This window comes from Podarcis vaucheri (assembly GCF_965113315.1).
Source record: "Podarcis vaucheri genome assembly, chromosome: 10".
Lineage (NCBI taxonomy): Eukaryota > Metazoa > Chordata > Lepidosauria > Squamata > Lacertidae > Podarcis > Podarcis vaucheri.
The window spans coordinates 4290600-4304721 of NC_138748.1; the positions used below are offsets into that span (position 1 = coordinate 4290600).

Sequence of the window (14122 nt, forward strand, 5' to 3'; positions counted from 1 at the left end):
CTCCAAGCCCCCTGCGGGTCTTTCTGCAGCAGGACTGCTCCCACGGCTCTGTCCGAGGCGTCTGTCTCCACCCTCATCGGCCTGCTGGGGTTGACATGAAGCAGCTGCTCTTCCGACGCGAAGAGCCGCTTGAGTGCCTGAAAGGACTGCTCCGCCTGCTCCGTCCAGATGAACTTCTTTTTCTTGGAGCTGAGCGTGTCCGTGATGGCCGCCGTCTGCATAGCAAAGCCTTTGATAAATTTGCGATAGAAGTTCGCGAAGCCGACAAACCGTTGGACCTCCTTCCGGTTGCGTGGGCTTTTCCAATCCAACACTGCTCGAACCTTGGCGCTGTCCATGGCGAGCCCCTTGTCAGACAACTTGTAGTCCAGGAAATCCACCTCCGTCACGTCGAACTGGCACTTCTCCAGCTTGGCGTAAAGCCTATGCTGTTGTAGCCTGCTCAGCACTTCCTTGACGTGTCTGTCGTGCTCCTGCTGCGATTCCGAAAAGATCAGGATGTCATCCAAGAAACAGACGCACGTTTTGTAGAGGAGCCCCGCCAACACGTGATGCATGAACGCTTGAAACACGTGGGAGCCATTTTGCAATCCAAAAGGCATAACTCTATATTCGTAGGTGCCCAGGGGCGTGAACTTGGCTGTCTTCCACTCATCTCCTTCCCGCATGCGAATGAGGTTGTACGCCCCTCGCAGGTCCAACTTGGTGAACACGCTGCCCTTCCGTACCTTTGCGAGGAGGTCATCGATTCGGGCATGGGGAAGTCCGATGGCTTGGTCACACTGTTTAAGATGCGATAGTCCACTACAAGCCTTTTTTGGGGCGTGTCCCGCTTCTTAACAAAGAATACAGGACTGCCCCCCGCTGCCTTGGACTCCCGGATGAAACCGCGCTCCAAATTATGATCTATGAACTCTTTGAGTTCCTGCAGTTTGTCCTCAGACATGGAATACAGCTTCCCTTTGGGCAGCGCCGCCCCCGGCAGCAGGTCAATTTTGCAGTCATATGGTCTGTGGGGGGGTAGCCTGTCTGCCTCCTTCTCGCAGAAAACCTCCAAAAATTCTGCGTACTTGTGGGGAACCGCTTGCAGCGTGCCTAGCTGCAGCTGTGACTCCTCTTCCTCTCCTTCCTGCCGGGGCACGATGCAGTGTTCAGCACAAAAGGAAGAGCCGAAGGTCAGCTGCCTCTGGTACCAAGCCAGCGTCGGGCTGTGCTTGTCCAGCCAGCTCATGCCCAATACAATGGGCGTGTCCGATAGTTGAGTGACGTTGAAGCTGATGATTTCCCTGTGATTCCCAAGTCGCATCACCATTGGTGGCGTCTGCTTCACCACTTGCCCCCCTAGCAGCTCCCTGCCATCCACCGTGACAACCTGCAGGGGCAGCGTGGCAGGCAGCAACTGTATGGCGTGCCGGTCGACAAAGTCCTGCCCTATAAAGTCCGCATTGCTGCCTGAGTCGATGGTAATTGGCACGTCCATGGTGATTCCATTGGGCAGCTGGAGCGATGCGGTGAGCCTCACTACTGGCTTGGGCGGGAGGGGGTCCATGGGCTGTAAAATCTCTGGGGACTGCTTCACTGACACGTCTGACTGGGCCCCAGTGCCTCTTCCTCCAGCCAGACAGCGTCGTTTCCCTGCTGTGGTTCTCCTTGCTGCGTTGCTGCAGTTACCATTGCTGAGGCTGCAGTGTGCTTGTGGAGCCTCCGGGGACACTCTTTCGCCATATGCTGTGGATCATCGCAGATATAACACTTCCTGTTCCCTCTAGGAGGCTTCGCTTTCACTGCTCCCGGTGCTAGGGCTCTGGCTGCTGACTGAGCCCTTGCACCTCCAACCTCCATAGGTTCCGCTCCTCCTCCTGGCGGAGGCGTGGATTGCGCACGCGCTGCTTCTCTGGGAAGGAAGGAGGAGCCCCTGGCTGGTTCGCGCCCTCCACGCCCTTCGTCCCTGCTCCACGGACGTTCTTCCAGCCGCACCCCCACCGCCAGCGCCCTCTGAACGATCTCCTGCGTGGTCCGGGGTCTCTCCCCCCTCGCAATTTCATCTTTAACCGAGCCGTGCAAGCCCTCCCAAAACAGGTCTCTTACAGGAGCCGAATCTCTGTCCCATTCCAGGGCACTGACCAAAGCGAAAAAGCGGGCATGGTACTGCCTTACGCTGGCCCTCCCTTGCTTCAGTCCATGTATCTGCTGCCGAGCAAGATCCACGTCAATGCTTGATAAAAAGCACCCATCCATCGCTTTAATAAAGGCATCCGCATTTTGGAGCGCCGGATCCTTATCCCTCCACAAATTGCACAGCCATGCTTTAGCATCTCCATGCAAATGGGACATGATGAATCCCACTTTCTCTTGCTCATCTCTAAAGTCTTTGTTCAGCAGTTGCAGTGCACACATTACATCTGCTCTAAAGTTGGGGTACTGTTGCAGATTCCCATCGAAGTGAGAGACCAGACCGCCTGTTCGTCTCCCCAACCCAATCCCCTCCGGTTTGGGTGTCAGTTGCCCTTGCTTAGTAAGCACTTCCAACCTGACCTGGAGATCCCTGTAGGCGGCAGCTGCGTCCTCCTCTCTCTTCCTGGATGCAAGTGCCTCGGCATTCAGTCGTGTCACTGCTTCTCTGAGTTCCGCTATCTGCTGTTCAGCCGTCATGTTGTCTGCCGTTCGTGAGCTCGCTAGTAGGCACCCGCTTTCTCTCCTCTCCGTGAGGCCGTAGATGCCCACAATTTAGGAGACGGAGCTTACTGTCAGAGTTGCTCCCCGATCCTAGCTCACAGAGGATCACGCTAGCCAGCGATCATTAAGTAAAAGTCTTTATTGAGTTACAGTTCCCATTCTCAAGCTGCTGCGTGCAACTCTACGTCTTATGGTTAGATCGGCGAAGCTCCGTCTGAGTCTCTGCCCCTTGTGCACCAACTTAATATCCTAGCCCTGCTCCACCTTTTCCGCCTGACTGTTCTCCTCTGGGTCCCTCTGCCCCCCGGGGTCTCCTCCCTCCGGGACTCCTCCGACGCCGACCCCCCGGACCCTTCTGTCTCCTTGCGCCGGGCTTTAGGACCTGGCTCCCTCTCCGGGCTGCCTACTGCGTCACTTCCCTGTGCATTTGAACTTGGCGCGCACGCCCAACCTTCCACTTTCCGTCTGACCGTTTCTTCGCTCCCTGATGGAGGTGTGGCCACTCCTGACTCGTGCCCTCCCTCCTGTTGTGAGCTGCCAGCGCTTGATCCCTGGCCCCCTTCCTCTTCCCTGCTCTCTGGCGGTGACGCTGGTCCCGATCTCCAACTGCTCCCCTCTGAGTCCCCTCTGGCTCTATCTTCCTGGGGTGTCCCCCTAGGCTCCCCCCTTGCCCTGGCCACTGGTGCTCCTTTCTGTGAATCTTCTGATTCACTGGAAAGACTCGGAGATCTCGGGTCGTCGTCATCACTCATCTTTTCTTCTGCCTCCTCCTCCTCGCTCTCTGTTTCCTCCCTTGCCCTTGCCTCTGCTCCTGAACCCCTGACAAATATGAATAAATATTTCCACATTGATTTATTGGGAAAACTAAAGAGGTCTATAATTAGGGTGCAATAACACAGTCAGACACTACATGGTGAAATATGCCAGCCATTTTGCTGATGCCTTCCATGAAAGGTACCCCTTCTGTTCACCAAATTCTCACTTTAAAGTTTTAGTGAGCTGGCGTATCATTATCTAAAGGCCAAACTGCGTTTAGCTAGCAATTCAAATGCCCTGCAAGACAGCAACATAGTTCATTGATGGATACCTTAAAAAAGAAGCAACAGCTATTTCTCAAGATCAGTTCTAATTATATATTTTCTAAAGGGGGTAACTACTTGATGGTCTTTAAAGGAATTGCCTGGGTTCTTCCATGATGGTGCAGCTCAAGTTTTGTGATTGTTTTTATAATTTGGTGGCAAATTGGTTTTCAGCTGCAGAAAGAAGTGCCTGACCTCTGATTTGCAAGAGGGTAGGAAATCCAGCATGAAAACAAGAAAATTATCTCCCTGTTCATTTAATGTCTACAGGGAGAAATGACAGCAATTTGTGCAGACAATATCACAGATATCAAGCTAAAGGATATGGTTGCTGACTCAGAAGATTATTCCGACATTGTACGGGCCTTTGTCTGCCAGTCTACCATCATCCCACCTGACAGCAAGGGATTCCGAACTGCTCTGGCACTTCACTCCAGCAGCCTTGCAGACGTGTTTCTCGGTAAGCGCTTTAATCTTCTGCTTGTTCTGATCAAGGCTGAACAGCTCTAAAGCCACGGGAGGAGAGGAGGAGGTGGTTACATGGCCTAATCCCCTGTGCCTCTGTCCCAGCCTGCCTTCAGCCAGCCTGCTTCCTCCTCCTCGTTCCCAGAATGCCTTGCCAAAAAACTGTGTAAAAGGACACCCTCTTTTCCTGCATTGACATCACACCCCGTGTTACAATGGCCACCTCCCTCTGTGCCTGGCAGTGCCTGGCAGTGCCTTTTGCCTGGGTGATGATTTCTGCTGAGGGGCTCATGGCTGCCCATCACCAGGCTGGCCTCAGGAGGAAGCCCATGCATGCTCTTGCCAGCCCCCCCCCCCCCGCCCTTGCTAAATTTGGGAACTGTTGCATTTTTCTCAAATGCTGGCACTTCATTGTATGTACAGTGGTACCTCGGGTTAAGTACTTAATTCGTTCCGGAGGTCCGTTCTTAACCTGAAGCTGTTCTTAACCTGAAGCACCACTTTAGCTAATGGGGCCTCCTGCTGCCGCTGCGCTGCTGGAGCACGATTTCTGTTCTCATCCTGAAGCAAAGTTCTTAACCCAAGGTACTATTTCTGGGTTAGCGGAGTCTGTAACCTGAAGCGTATTTAACCTGAGGTACCACTGTATATATAAATGTGTGTGTGTATACTATATATAAAATATGAGAGAACTTTCTTTCTCAATGTCAACATTTATTCCTTCAGGATATTGAGATGATTTATTTTTATTTTTATTTGCAGGAGCCACCATTGAAACAACTCTGGGAAATATTAATGTTAAGCCGGAAATATTTGAGCATTCTGAAAAGACAATACCTGATGTGTATTTCTATTACAAGTAAGTAGAAGCATCAACCCTACAGGTGCATTAAGCTTTACTCTTTGCTGGAATGTTAAAATTCAGAGGAAATCCACACAATTATAAGAGGCCAACGCTATAGAACCAGGGGACACCAACAATTTATTATATCCATTCCAGCTGTTACTACATTTTACTCAACAAGTCTCTCTCTCTCTTAGTTGCAGACAAGCCACAGTCACCAGGAGAAGGGAATATTCTGCTTTAGATTAACCACAGTTTAGTTTTATGTCTGCACTCCAAACTGTGGTTAAACTTACCGGGGGCGGGGGGGGGAGGGGAGCTGCTTTCGCAAACTATTGCTTGAAGTTGGCTTAGAATCATAGAATCATAGAATCATAGAGTTGGAAGAGACCACAAGGGCCATCGAGTCCAACCCCCTGCCAAGCAGGAAACACCATCAGAGCACTCCTGACATATGGTTGTCAAGCCTCTGCTTAAAGACCTCCAAAGTAGGAGACTCCACCACACTCCTTGGCAGCAAATTCCACTGTCGAACAGCTCTTACTGTCAGGAAGTTCTTCCTAATGTTTAGGTGGAATCTTCTTTCTTGTAGTTTGGTCCATTGTCCATTGCTCCGTGTCCGCTTCTCCGGAGCAGCAGAAAACAACCTTTCTCCCTCCTCTATGTGACATCCTTTTATATATTTGAACATGGCTATCATATCACCCCTTAACCTCCTCTTCTCCAGGCTAAACATGCCCAGCTCCCTTAGCCGTTCCTCATAAGGCATCGTTTCCAGGCCTTTGACCATTTTGGTTGCCCTCCTCTGGACACGTTCCAGTTTGTCAGTGTCCTTCTTGAATTGTGGTGCCCAGAACTGGACACAGTACTCCAGGTGTGGTCTGACCAGAGCAGAATACAGTGGCACTATTACTTCCCTTGATCTAGATGCTATACTCCTATTGATGCAGCCCAGAATTGCATTGGCTTTTTTAGCTGCCGCGTCACACTGTTGGCTCATGTCAAGTTTGTGGTCAACCAAGACTCCTAGATCCTTTTCACATGTACTGCTCTCAAGCCAGGTGTCACCCATCTTGTATTTGTGCCTCTCATTTTTTTTGCCCAAGTGTAATACTTTACATTTCTCCCTGTTAAAATTCATCTTGTTTGTTTTTGCCCAGTTCTCTAATCTGTCAAGGTCGTTTTGAAGTGTGATCCTGTCCTCTGGGGTGTTAGCCACCCCTCCCAGTTTGGTGTCATCTGCAAATTTGATCAGGATGCCCTTGAGTCCATCATCCAAGTCGTTGATAAAGATGTTGAATAAGACCGGGCCCAAGACAGAGCCCTGTGGCACCCCACTAGTCACTCTTCTCCAGGATGAAGAGGAACCATTGATGAGCACCCTTTGGGTTCGGTCAGTCAGCCAGTTACAAATCCACTGAGTGGTAGCATAGTCAAGACCGCATTTAACCAGCTTCTTTACAAGAATATCATGGGGCACCTTGTCAAATGCCTTGCTGAAATCAAGGTAGCCTACATCCACTGCGTTCCCTTCATCTACCAGGCTTGTAATTCTGTCAAAAAACGAGATCAGGTTAGTCTGACATGACTTATTTTTCAGAAATCCATGCTGACTATTGGTGATCACAGCATTCCTTTCTAGGTGCTCACAGACTGTTTGCTTAATGATCTGCTCCAGAATCTTCCCTGCTATTGATGTCAGACTGACTGGGCGGTAATTATTTGGGTCCTCTCTTTTCCCCTTTTTGAAAATAGGGACAACATTTGCCCTCCTCCAGTCTGCCGGGACTTCGCCTGTTCTCCAGGAATTCTCAAAGATGACTGCCAGTGGTTCTGAGATCACATCTGCCAGTTCTTTTAATACTCTTGGATGCAGTTCATCTGGCCCTGGAGACTTGAATACATCTAAACTAGCCAAGTATTCTTGTACTATCTCCTTAGTTATTCTGGGCTGTGTTTCCTTTGCTGAATCATTTGCTCCAAATTCTTCAGGTCGGGCATTGTTTTCTTTATCGGAGAAGACTGAGGCAAAGAAGGCATTGAGGAGTTCAGCCCTTTCTGTGTCCCCTGTTTGCATTTCACCATCTTCTCCTCTGAGTGATCCCATTGTTTCTTTGTTCTTCCTTTTGCTACGAACATACCCATAAAAGCCTTTTTTGTTGCTTTTAACCTCTCTAGCAAGCCTGAGTTCATTCTGTGCTTTAGCTTTTCTGACTTTGTGTCTACACGTGCTGGCTATTTGTTTGAATTCCTCTTTGGTGGTTTCCCCCCTTTTCCATTTTTTGTACACATCCTTTTTTAATCTTAATTCCGTTAAAAGTTCTTTAGATAGCCACCCTGGCTTCTTTAGGCACCTTCCATGTTTCCGTCTCATTGGTATTGCCTGACGTTGTGCTTTTACTATCTCCCTCTTAACAAACTCCCAGCCATCATGAACTCCCTTTCCTTTTAGTATTGCTGTCCATGGGATCTCACCCAGCACTTCCCTAAGTTTTATGAAGTCGGCTTTCTTAAAGTCAAGAAATTGAGTCCTAGTATGCTTGGCTGCTCCTTTCCGCTGTATAGTAAACTTCAGAAGAGCATGATCACTCGCGCCTAATGATCCTTCCACATCTACCCCACTAACCAGGTCATCAACATTGGTTAGGACCAGATCTAAAATGGCTGTTCCTCTTGTTGCTTCTCCCACTTTCTGGACAATGAAGTTGTCTGCAAGGCCAGAATCTGTTTGACCTTATGCTCTTGGCTGTGTTTGACATCCAACAAATATCCGGGTAATTGAAGTCCCCCATTACTACTATCTCCCTTCCTTTTGCATGCTTGGCCATCTGTTCCAAGAAGGCATCATCTATGTCCTCCGTTTGGCTTGGGGATCTATAGTAAACTCCCACAATGAGGTCTCTGTTATTCTTCTCTCCCTTAATTTTGACCCAAATGCTCTCACTTTGGCTTTGAGGTTCTAAATCTTGGATCTCTTCACAGGTATACACATCCCTGACATATAAAGCCACTCCTCCTCCTTTCTTGTCTGGTCCGTTTCTCTGAAATAGATTGTATCCCCCCATTATTACATTCCAATCGTGGGACTTATCCCACCAGGTTTCAGTGATGCCTATTATGTCATATTTAGTTTGCTGTACCAAGAGCTCAAGCTCATCTTGTTTATTTCCCATGCTTTGCGCATTAGTGTACAGACATTGAAGTCCATTAATCATTCCCCCGTGTCTCTTATTTAAGGATTTTTTCCTCCCACCACTAGGTCCACGTGCTGTTTGCTCCATTTGGTCTATGACATTTGGATGATCTACCTTCAGGAGCACTGTCTCCCTCCCCCACATTAGTCAGTTTAAAGCCCTCCTGATGAGGTTTCTGAGATTTTTGGCAAAAACATTTCTCCCAACCGTTGTGAGGTGCAGCCCATCACTTGCCAGAAGTCCATCTTCAAGAAACTGCAGTCCGTGATCTAAGAATCCAAACCGTTCCTGTTTACACCATTTGCGAAGCCAGCTGTTCACTTCCACTATTTTCCCCTCTCTCCCTGGGCCACGTCGTTCAACTGGGAGGACAGACGAGATGACAATTTGTGCATTTAGTTGCTTCAATTTCCTGCCGAGAGCCTCGTAGTCTCTTTTGATCTTCTGGAGGCTATTGCTTGCAGTGTCATTGGTTCCCACATGAACCAAGAGGAAGGGGTATTTGTCAGTGGGTTTTATGATTCCTTGCAGTCGTTCAGTTACATCTTGGATCTTAGCCCCGGGGAGACAGCACACTTCCCGAGACATCTTGTCAGGCCCACAGATCACTGCTTCTGTTCCCCTCAGTAGGGAATCCCCTATCACCACTACACGCCTCCTCTTGGGTTTGGTCGGGGTTCTTCCGTGAGCTGTCCGTTCCAAGGTCGCCTGCACATTCCCTGAGGACTGACTTTGCTGCTCGTCTTCATGTACCTGATCGACTGTAATGAGGGAGAGATCCTCAAATGGAGTCTGCTCTTCGTCTTCCATGCTAGGGGAGAGGACCTCAAAGCGATTGTGTATTTCTAAACAATCAGAGTGAACCCTGGGCCTCCTACTTCTTTGAGTCACGTTTCTCCATATATCTGGCTCCTGTGTTGGTGAACTATCCTCCTTCTCGGGGGAGTCCCCTGTCTCCTCCTTGGTGGGGACGGTGTGCTCTGTTGCTTCCAAGAAGAGCTCCAGCTCTCTAATTCTTTGGAGCGTAGCTACACGTTCCTCCAGTTGCTGGACTTTGTCTTTTAAAAGGGCAATCAACATGCAATTGCTGCAGGTAAAGCTGCCTGCAACCTTTGGCAAGATGGCAAACATTGCGCAGGAATCGCAGGCGACTGCAGCTGTTCCCTCCCCTTCCATCTTGAGATTGTGTCGTTGGGGGTGGCTACAGAGGTCCTCCATCATAAAAAGCTTGAAGACAGGACAAATAACTTCCCCCACAAAAAAAACCTAGGTCTCCCCCAACAAACGTTTGAGACTAGCTCCCCTAAATCTAAAAGATGGGTATAACTGCGCACGCCGCTAGGCACGCGCCGCTGCCCTGCAAACTCTGATAAGCTCCTCCCACAGCTAATCCCCTGCCTCAACAGAAACCCTGCCCCCTCTGACCTTTACACAGGGAAAACAGCTAATCAGCCACAAAGAAACACACACACACACACACAAGAAAACCCTTTTTGCTCCTTCTTCAACTGCTGCCCTGCAAACTCTGGCTTATCACTAACCATGGTGAACTTAGCTGTGGTTAACAAACTGTTATTTGCTGGGTTCAGATGACACAACAAGCTGTGCTAGACCAGAAGCAAAAACTACTGAACTCCTCATAGATACCTAGGCTCGTTCATTAAATGCTAACATATGCACTGGCGGAGGAATGGGGGGGGGGAGCGCGCTGCCCCGGCACCATCGGGGAGGGGCGAACCATCACGGCCATCCCCCCCAGACATGCAACACGCACCCTCCACCGCGCCAGGTGCCACACCACCATGGGTGCCACACCACGTATAGGAGGTCCTCTTGGAAAGCAGAAGCCGAAAATAACAAACAAATTGTTTTCATTTCTGCTTAGGTCTTCAAGAGTTACAGCCACTTGTGAAAATGGACGAGCTTCTGTCGTGATACTGAGATGTAACCCAACAAAATCTGACCAGGGAGAAATTTCAGTTCCCAGGTATTTGTTAGTGATGACACCAGGGATAGGAGAGCTCATGACAATGTACCCATCTCTGGCCATTCCTCTTCCAAACTGGTCCTCCAGCACAACTAGTTGCAAACTGTAATGGAATGGCAAAACTCTTTCTTGTCACAGATCTGGGGTCAGACCACAGGAAATGCAGAGAACGGGACCCTGCTGTGTTACAAGATGATTGAAGGCCCTGATCTAAGGGCCACCAAGGCAGCGAAAACCACCTGCAAAAAGTTAGGACTTGCCCCCTTAGTCTTGAGCACCATCAGCCAAGTCTTGTTGCAATGGCTGCAAGGGGAATGGCAGGCTCACAGGACTAAATGAATTATGTGTCCTCTGTTTTGTGAAGAGTTTCACACACGTGCACCATTGCTTATTTCAGTTAGAGTTGCTCCTGTAACCACAACATTAGGTGGGGACTTCCAATTCTTAGACACAGATCAAAGCCGGCAGAATTTTCATATCTGCAGTCCATCAATTCAGACATTGGACAATTCACCCATTCAGCTTCAGGCTGAGTATTCTATAGGTGAATGATGAACTCTAAAGAGCCGTATATGCAAGTATCAATTAGCCCTGTCATTTATGACAGATTTAGCCTCAAAATTGTGTCCTATCATTCTGCTGTGGTGAAGCTTCCTTGTGCAGGGATCTGCATGTGGTCAGAGCTGTATCTACCTAGCAATGGCATGACAACAGATATTTTGTTTTGTACTCCCAGAACACAGGGCCCCTCCAGGCATCCTTTTTAATGTGCATTCATCATGATTTGTGCTCATGATGGTCTCCATAATCCCTGCTTCAGTGCTATTTGCCCCTGCAGAAGTTTTAGGGTTGGACATATGGCCTTGTTTTCAGTCACTGCATGCTTCCTGCTGAAATGCTGTAACTTTTTATATCACAAATGTTCCAAATGAACTCAACTAACCCCCCAAAGCTTTCTTCATTTCCGTTTATAACACGAGCATTTCTCTTCTTTTAGCTCTTGCCCTGCTGGTACCTGTGATGGGTGTACGTTCCACTTCTTGTGGGAAAGTGCAGAAGCCTGCCCATTGTGCACAGAGCAGGACTATCATGAGATTGAAGGGGCTTGTAAAAAGGGGCATCAGGTAATAAACAGGTTGCACATCAAGGCAGGGGGCTGAGAAGGCTGGAGTTTCCAACTGCAATCCCAAGGGGGGGGGGAGGGCATTAGAAACACGCCACGTGCAAACTTCTATAGAGGGCCATGACATGATTTTAGAACAGGATTCTCCTCCTCAGGAATCAGCTGAAACATAAGGCACTTTATGAAACACTATTAATCTTAGGCCTTATGCAAAACACGGCATGAATACCAAAGGAGGAGTGCAAGGCAAGAAGTGGTCTGTAGGCCATCAGCTGACCTCTGGTCAACTTACATAGAGCCAGTGCTTTTTTTCCTGGGGGTACTCAAGGATACGCAGTACAGGTACCTCCCCTCCTCCAAATGTTAAAAGGGTGGCACTTTCTGTTTCTTTTATTTATAAAAAGCACTGCATAGATTTTAAAGCCTTTGGGGATAGAGATAAATGCTAGAAGATGCCCTGAATCCACAGGAAAGGGTTAGAGTATTAGCTACTTGGAATATGGTTTCATGGGACAGTAAAGGGATAATGTCCCATTAAATAATATGCATATATATAAATTCCTATTGCCTGCTGGTTGCTGGAATTATTGCCGAGAATCCTGGGCTGAGCGGACCTCCCTAGCAAGGTGCTTCTTAAATTTCAGTAAGGTACTTCTTATATACTGTTCAGGAACACTTAAGAGTTGAATGAGTATGCAACCATCCTTTGCAAATTTAATGGAAATCAGTAGACCATTGAGATGCTAGTTAATTTTTTAAAAATAGACCATGCAAGGCTTCAGTCAGTTGGTCCCTGCACTAAAGGTGAACCAATTATCCACAGTGGGAGCCTTAACGGTTTTATAATTTAACAACAACAACAACAACAACAACAACAACAACAAGTTTTTTATATGCTGACCATCTGACTGGGTTGCCCCGGCCACTCTAGGCACTCTAAAAAATAGTAGAAGCACCATACAACAACACACACTGAAAACTTCCCTGAACAGGGCTGCCTTCTGATTTCTTAAAAATCACAGTTGTTTATCTGTTTGGCATCCCCTGGGAGGGTGTTCCACAGGGCAGTTATGCCTACCGAAAAGGCCCTTTACTTGGTTCCCTCTCGCAATGAGGGAACCACCAGGAGGCCCTCATGTAATCTCATGCCATGCAATTTGGAAGTTACTGACTTTGTGTGCAATCCTATTCATATCTATTCTTAAGTAAGTCCAAGTGAGTTCAGTGGGATTTACTCCTTAGTAATCGTGTGTAAGATTTCAGGCTTAAAAATGATTCATTCATTCATTCATTCATTCATTCCTTAGGAAACCTTATATGTATGGAATGAACCAAAGCTTTGTACAAAAGGGGTTTCCCTGCCTGAAAAAAAGACAATCATTTGTGAAACAGTGGAGTTCTGGCTAAAGGTTGGTGCAGGTGTTGGTGCTTTCACAGGTGTCCTGCTGATTGCCTTAACCTGCTATTTCTGGAAGAAAAATCAAAAGTAAGTATTTTGTGTTCCATAAGATTATACATGATACCTAACTGACCAGAAGCTTTGTCAGTGGACAGTATACTTGGGCCACCATCTGTTGCTTAACCATGTGCTACCTGATGGTTTTGGGTATACTCTCCCAGGAGCAAATATCCATCTCTCTGTACTATCTGAGTTTCTTCTTTTAGTTTTATTGACTGCTTTCTTGTAGAAGCTGCTATGCAAAATTGAGAATATTTTGGCATTGCACAGGGCACCATATTATGAAAGATTAGCAATGTTTGCCCCTGCACGGAGCTGCTCTCCCCACATGGGTGGCACTGCAGCACACCTGTAGGGTGGCGGCGAGATCAGGCCTTCATGGCCACACCAACAGAGCAAATTTGGGGCTTCCACCAGGGGCGCCAGTTCTACTGGGGTTATAGCAGAGGCCATTTCATACTATGGAGCTCGGTGCATGGAGTGCCTTCCATCAGTTTTGGCTGGTAGCCCAGCTGTGCCCCTGTCTATACAGGGATAACCTAGCTTCTGTCCTTTATAATCTGGTAACCTCTAGGTTAGATTACCACAATGTGTTATATGTGGGGCTGTCTCTGAAGATGACTTGGAAACACCAGCTTCCACAGAGTTCAGTGGCCAGGGTATTCACGGAGGCAAGACCGCTTGAGTATACAACGCCAATCTTGGCACATCTGCATGGGTTGCCAATTAGTTTCCAGGCCCATTTCAGAGTGCTGGTCTTGACCTATAAAGTCTTACGCAGTTCAGGATCCCAGTACCTCAAGGACCAGCTCTCGCCATCCGAACTAACCCTGACCCTGCGATTGTCTTCTGAGGCCCTTCTTTGTGTGACCTCTCCATGGGAAGTCCGGAGGGTGGCAACCCGAGAACAGGCCTTTTCTGTGGTGGCTTCCCATTTGTGGAATGCTCCCCACAGGGAGACTCGCCTGGCGCCTTCGTTAGACATCTTCATGTGCCAGGCAAAAGCTATGGCAGTTGGAGCCAGGAAAAAGATGTGCAGGAAATTTAGCTTTGTGGCCAAAGGAATACGTAATGAGGCCCAAGGAAGTTGGGTCTAGAGGTTTTGGGAGATCCAAAGCACCGTGTCCTGGAAGCAGAAGGCTGCTGTGGTGTCATGGCAGCTCGGGGGCGGGGACGATGGCAGGAGATGCTTCTGGAGGTCAAAGTCAAGGAACCAAGTGGAAACACTGCAGAGCCAGAAAGACTCTTGTTGCTCTGGGGGAATCCTCCATCCCCCCAATGAAAGGGGCTGCCCT

At 48.5% G+C, this 14122-nt stretch overlaps 1 protein-coding gene across 1 annotated transcript in view; it reads left to right on the plus strand.

The window, feature by feature from the left end:
- ELAPOR2 (endosome-lysosome associated apoptosis and autophagy regulator family member 2) overlaps positions 1-14122 on the plus strand; it is a 103672-nt gene that overhangs the window by 85474 nt on the left and 4076 nt on the right. The window contains exons 16-20 of the mRNA XM_082240109.1: positions 4026-4215; positions 4983-5079; positions 10144-10245; positions 11243-11369; positions 12676-12854. Of these exons, the coding sequence (XP_082096235.1) occupies positions 4026-4215; positions 4983-5079; positions 10144-10245; positions 11243-11369; positions 12676-12854 (695 nt within the window). The remainder of the gene's footprint in view (positions 1-4025; positions 4216-4982; positions 5080-10143; positions 10246-11242; positions 11370-12675; positions 12855-14122) is intronic.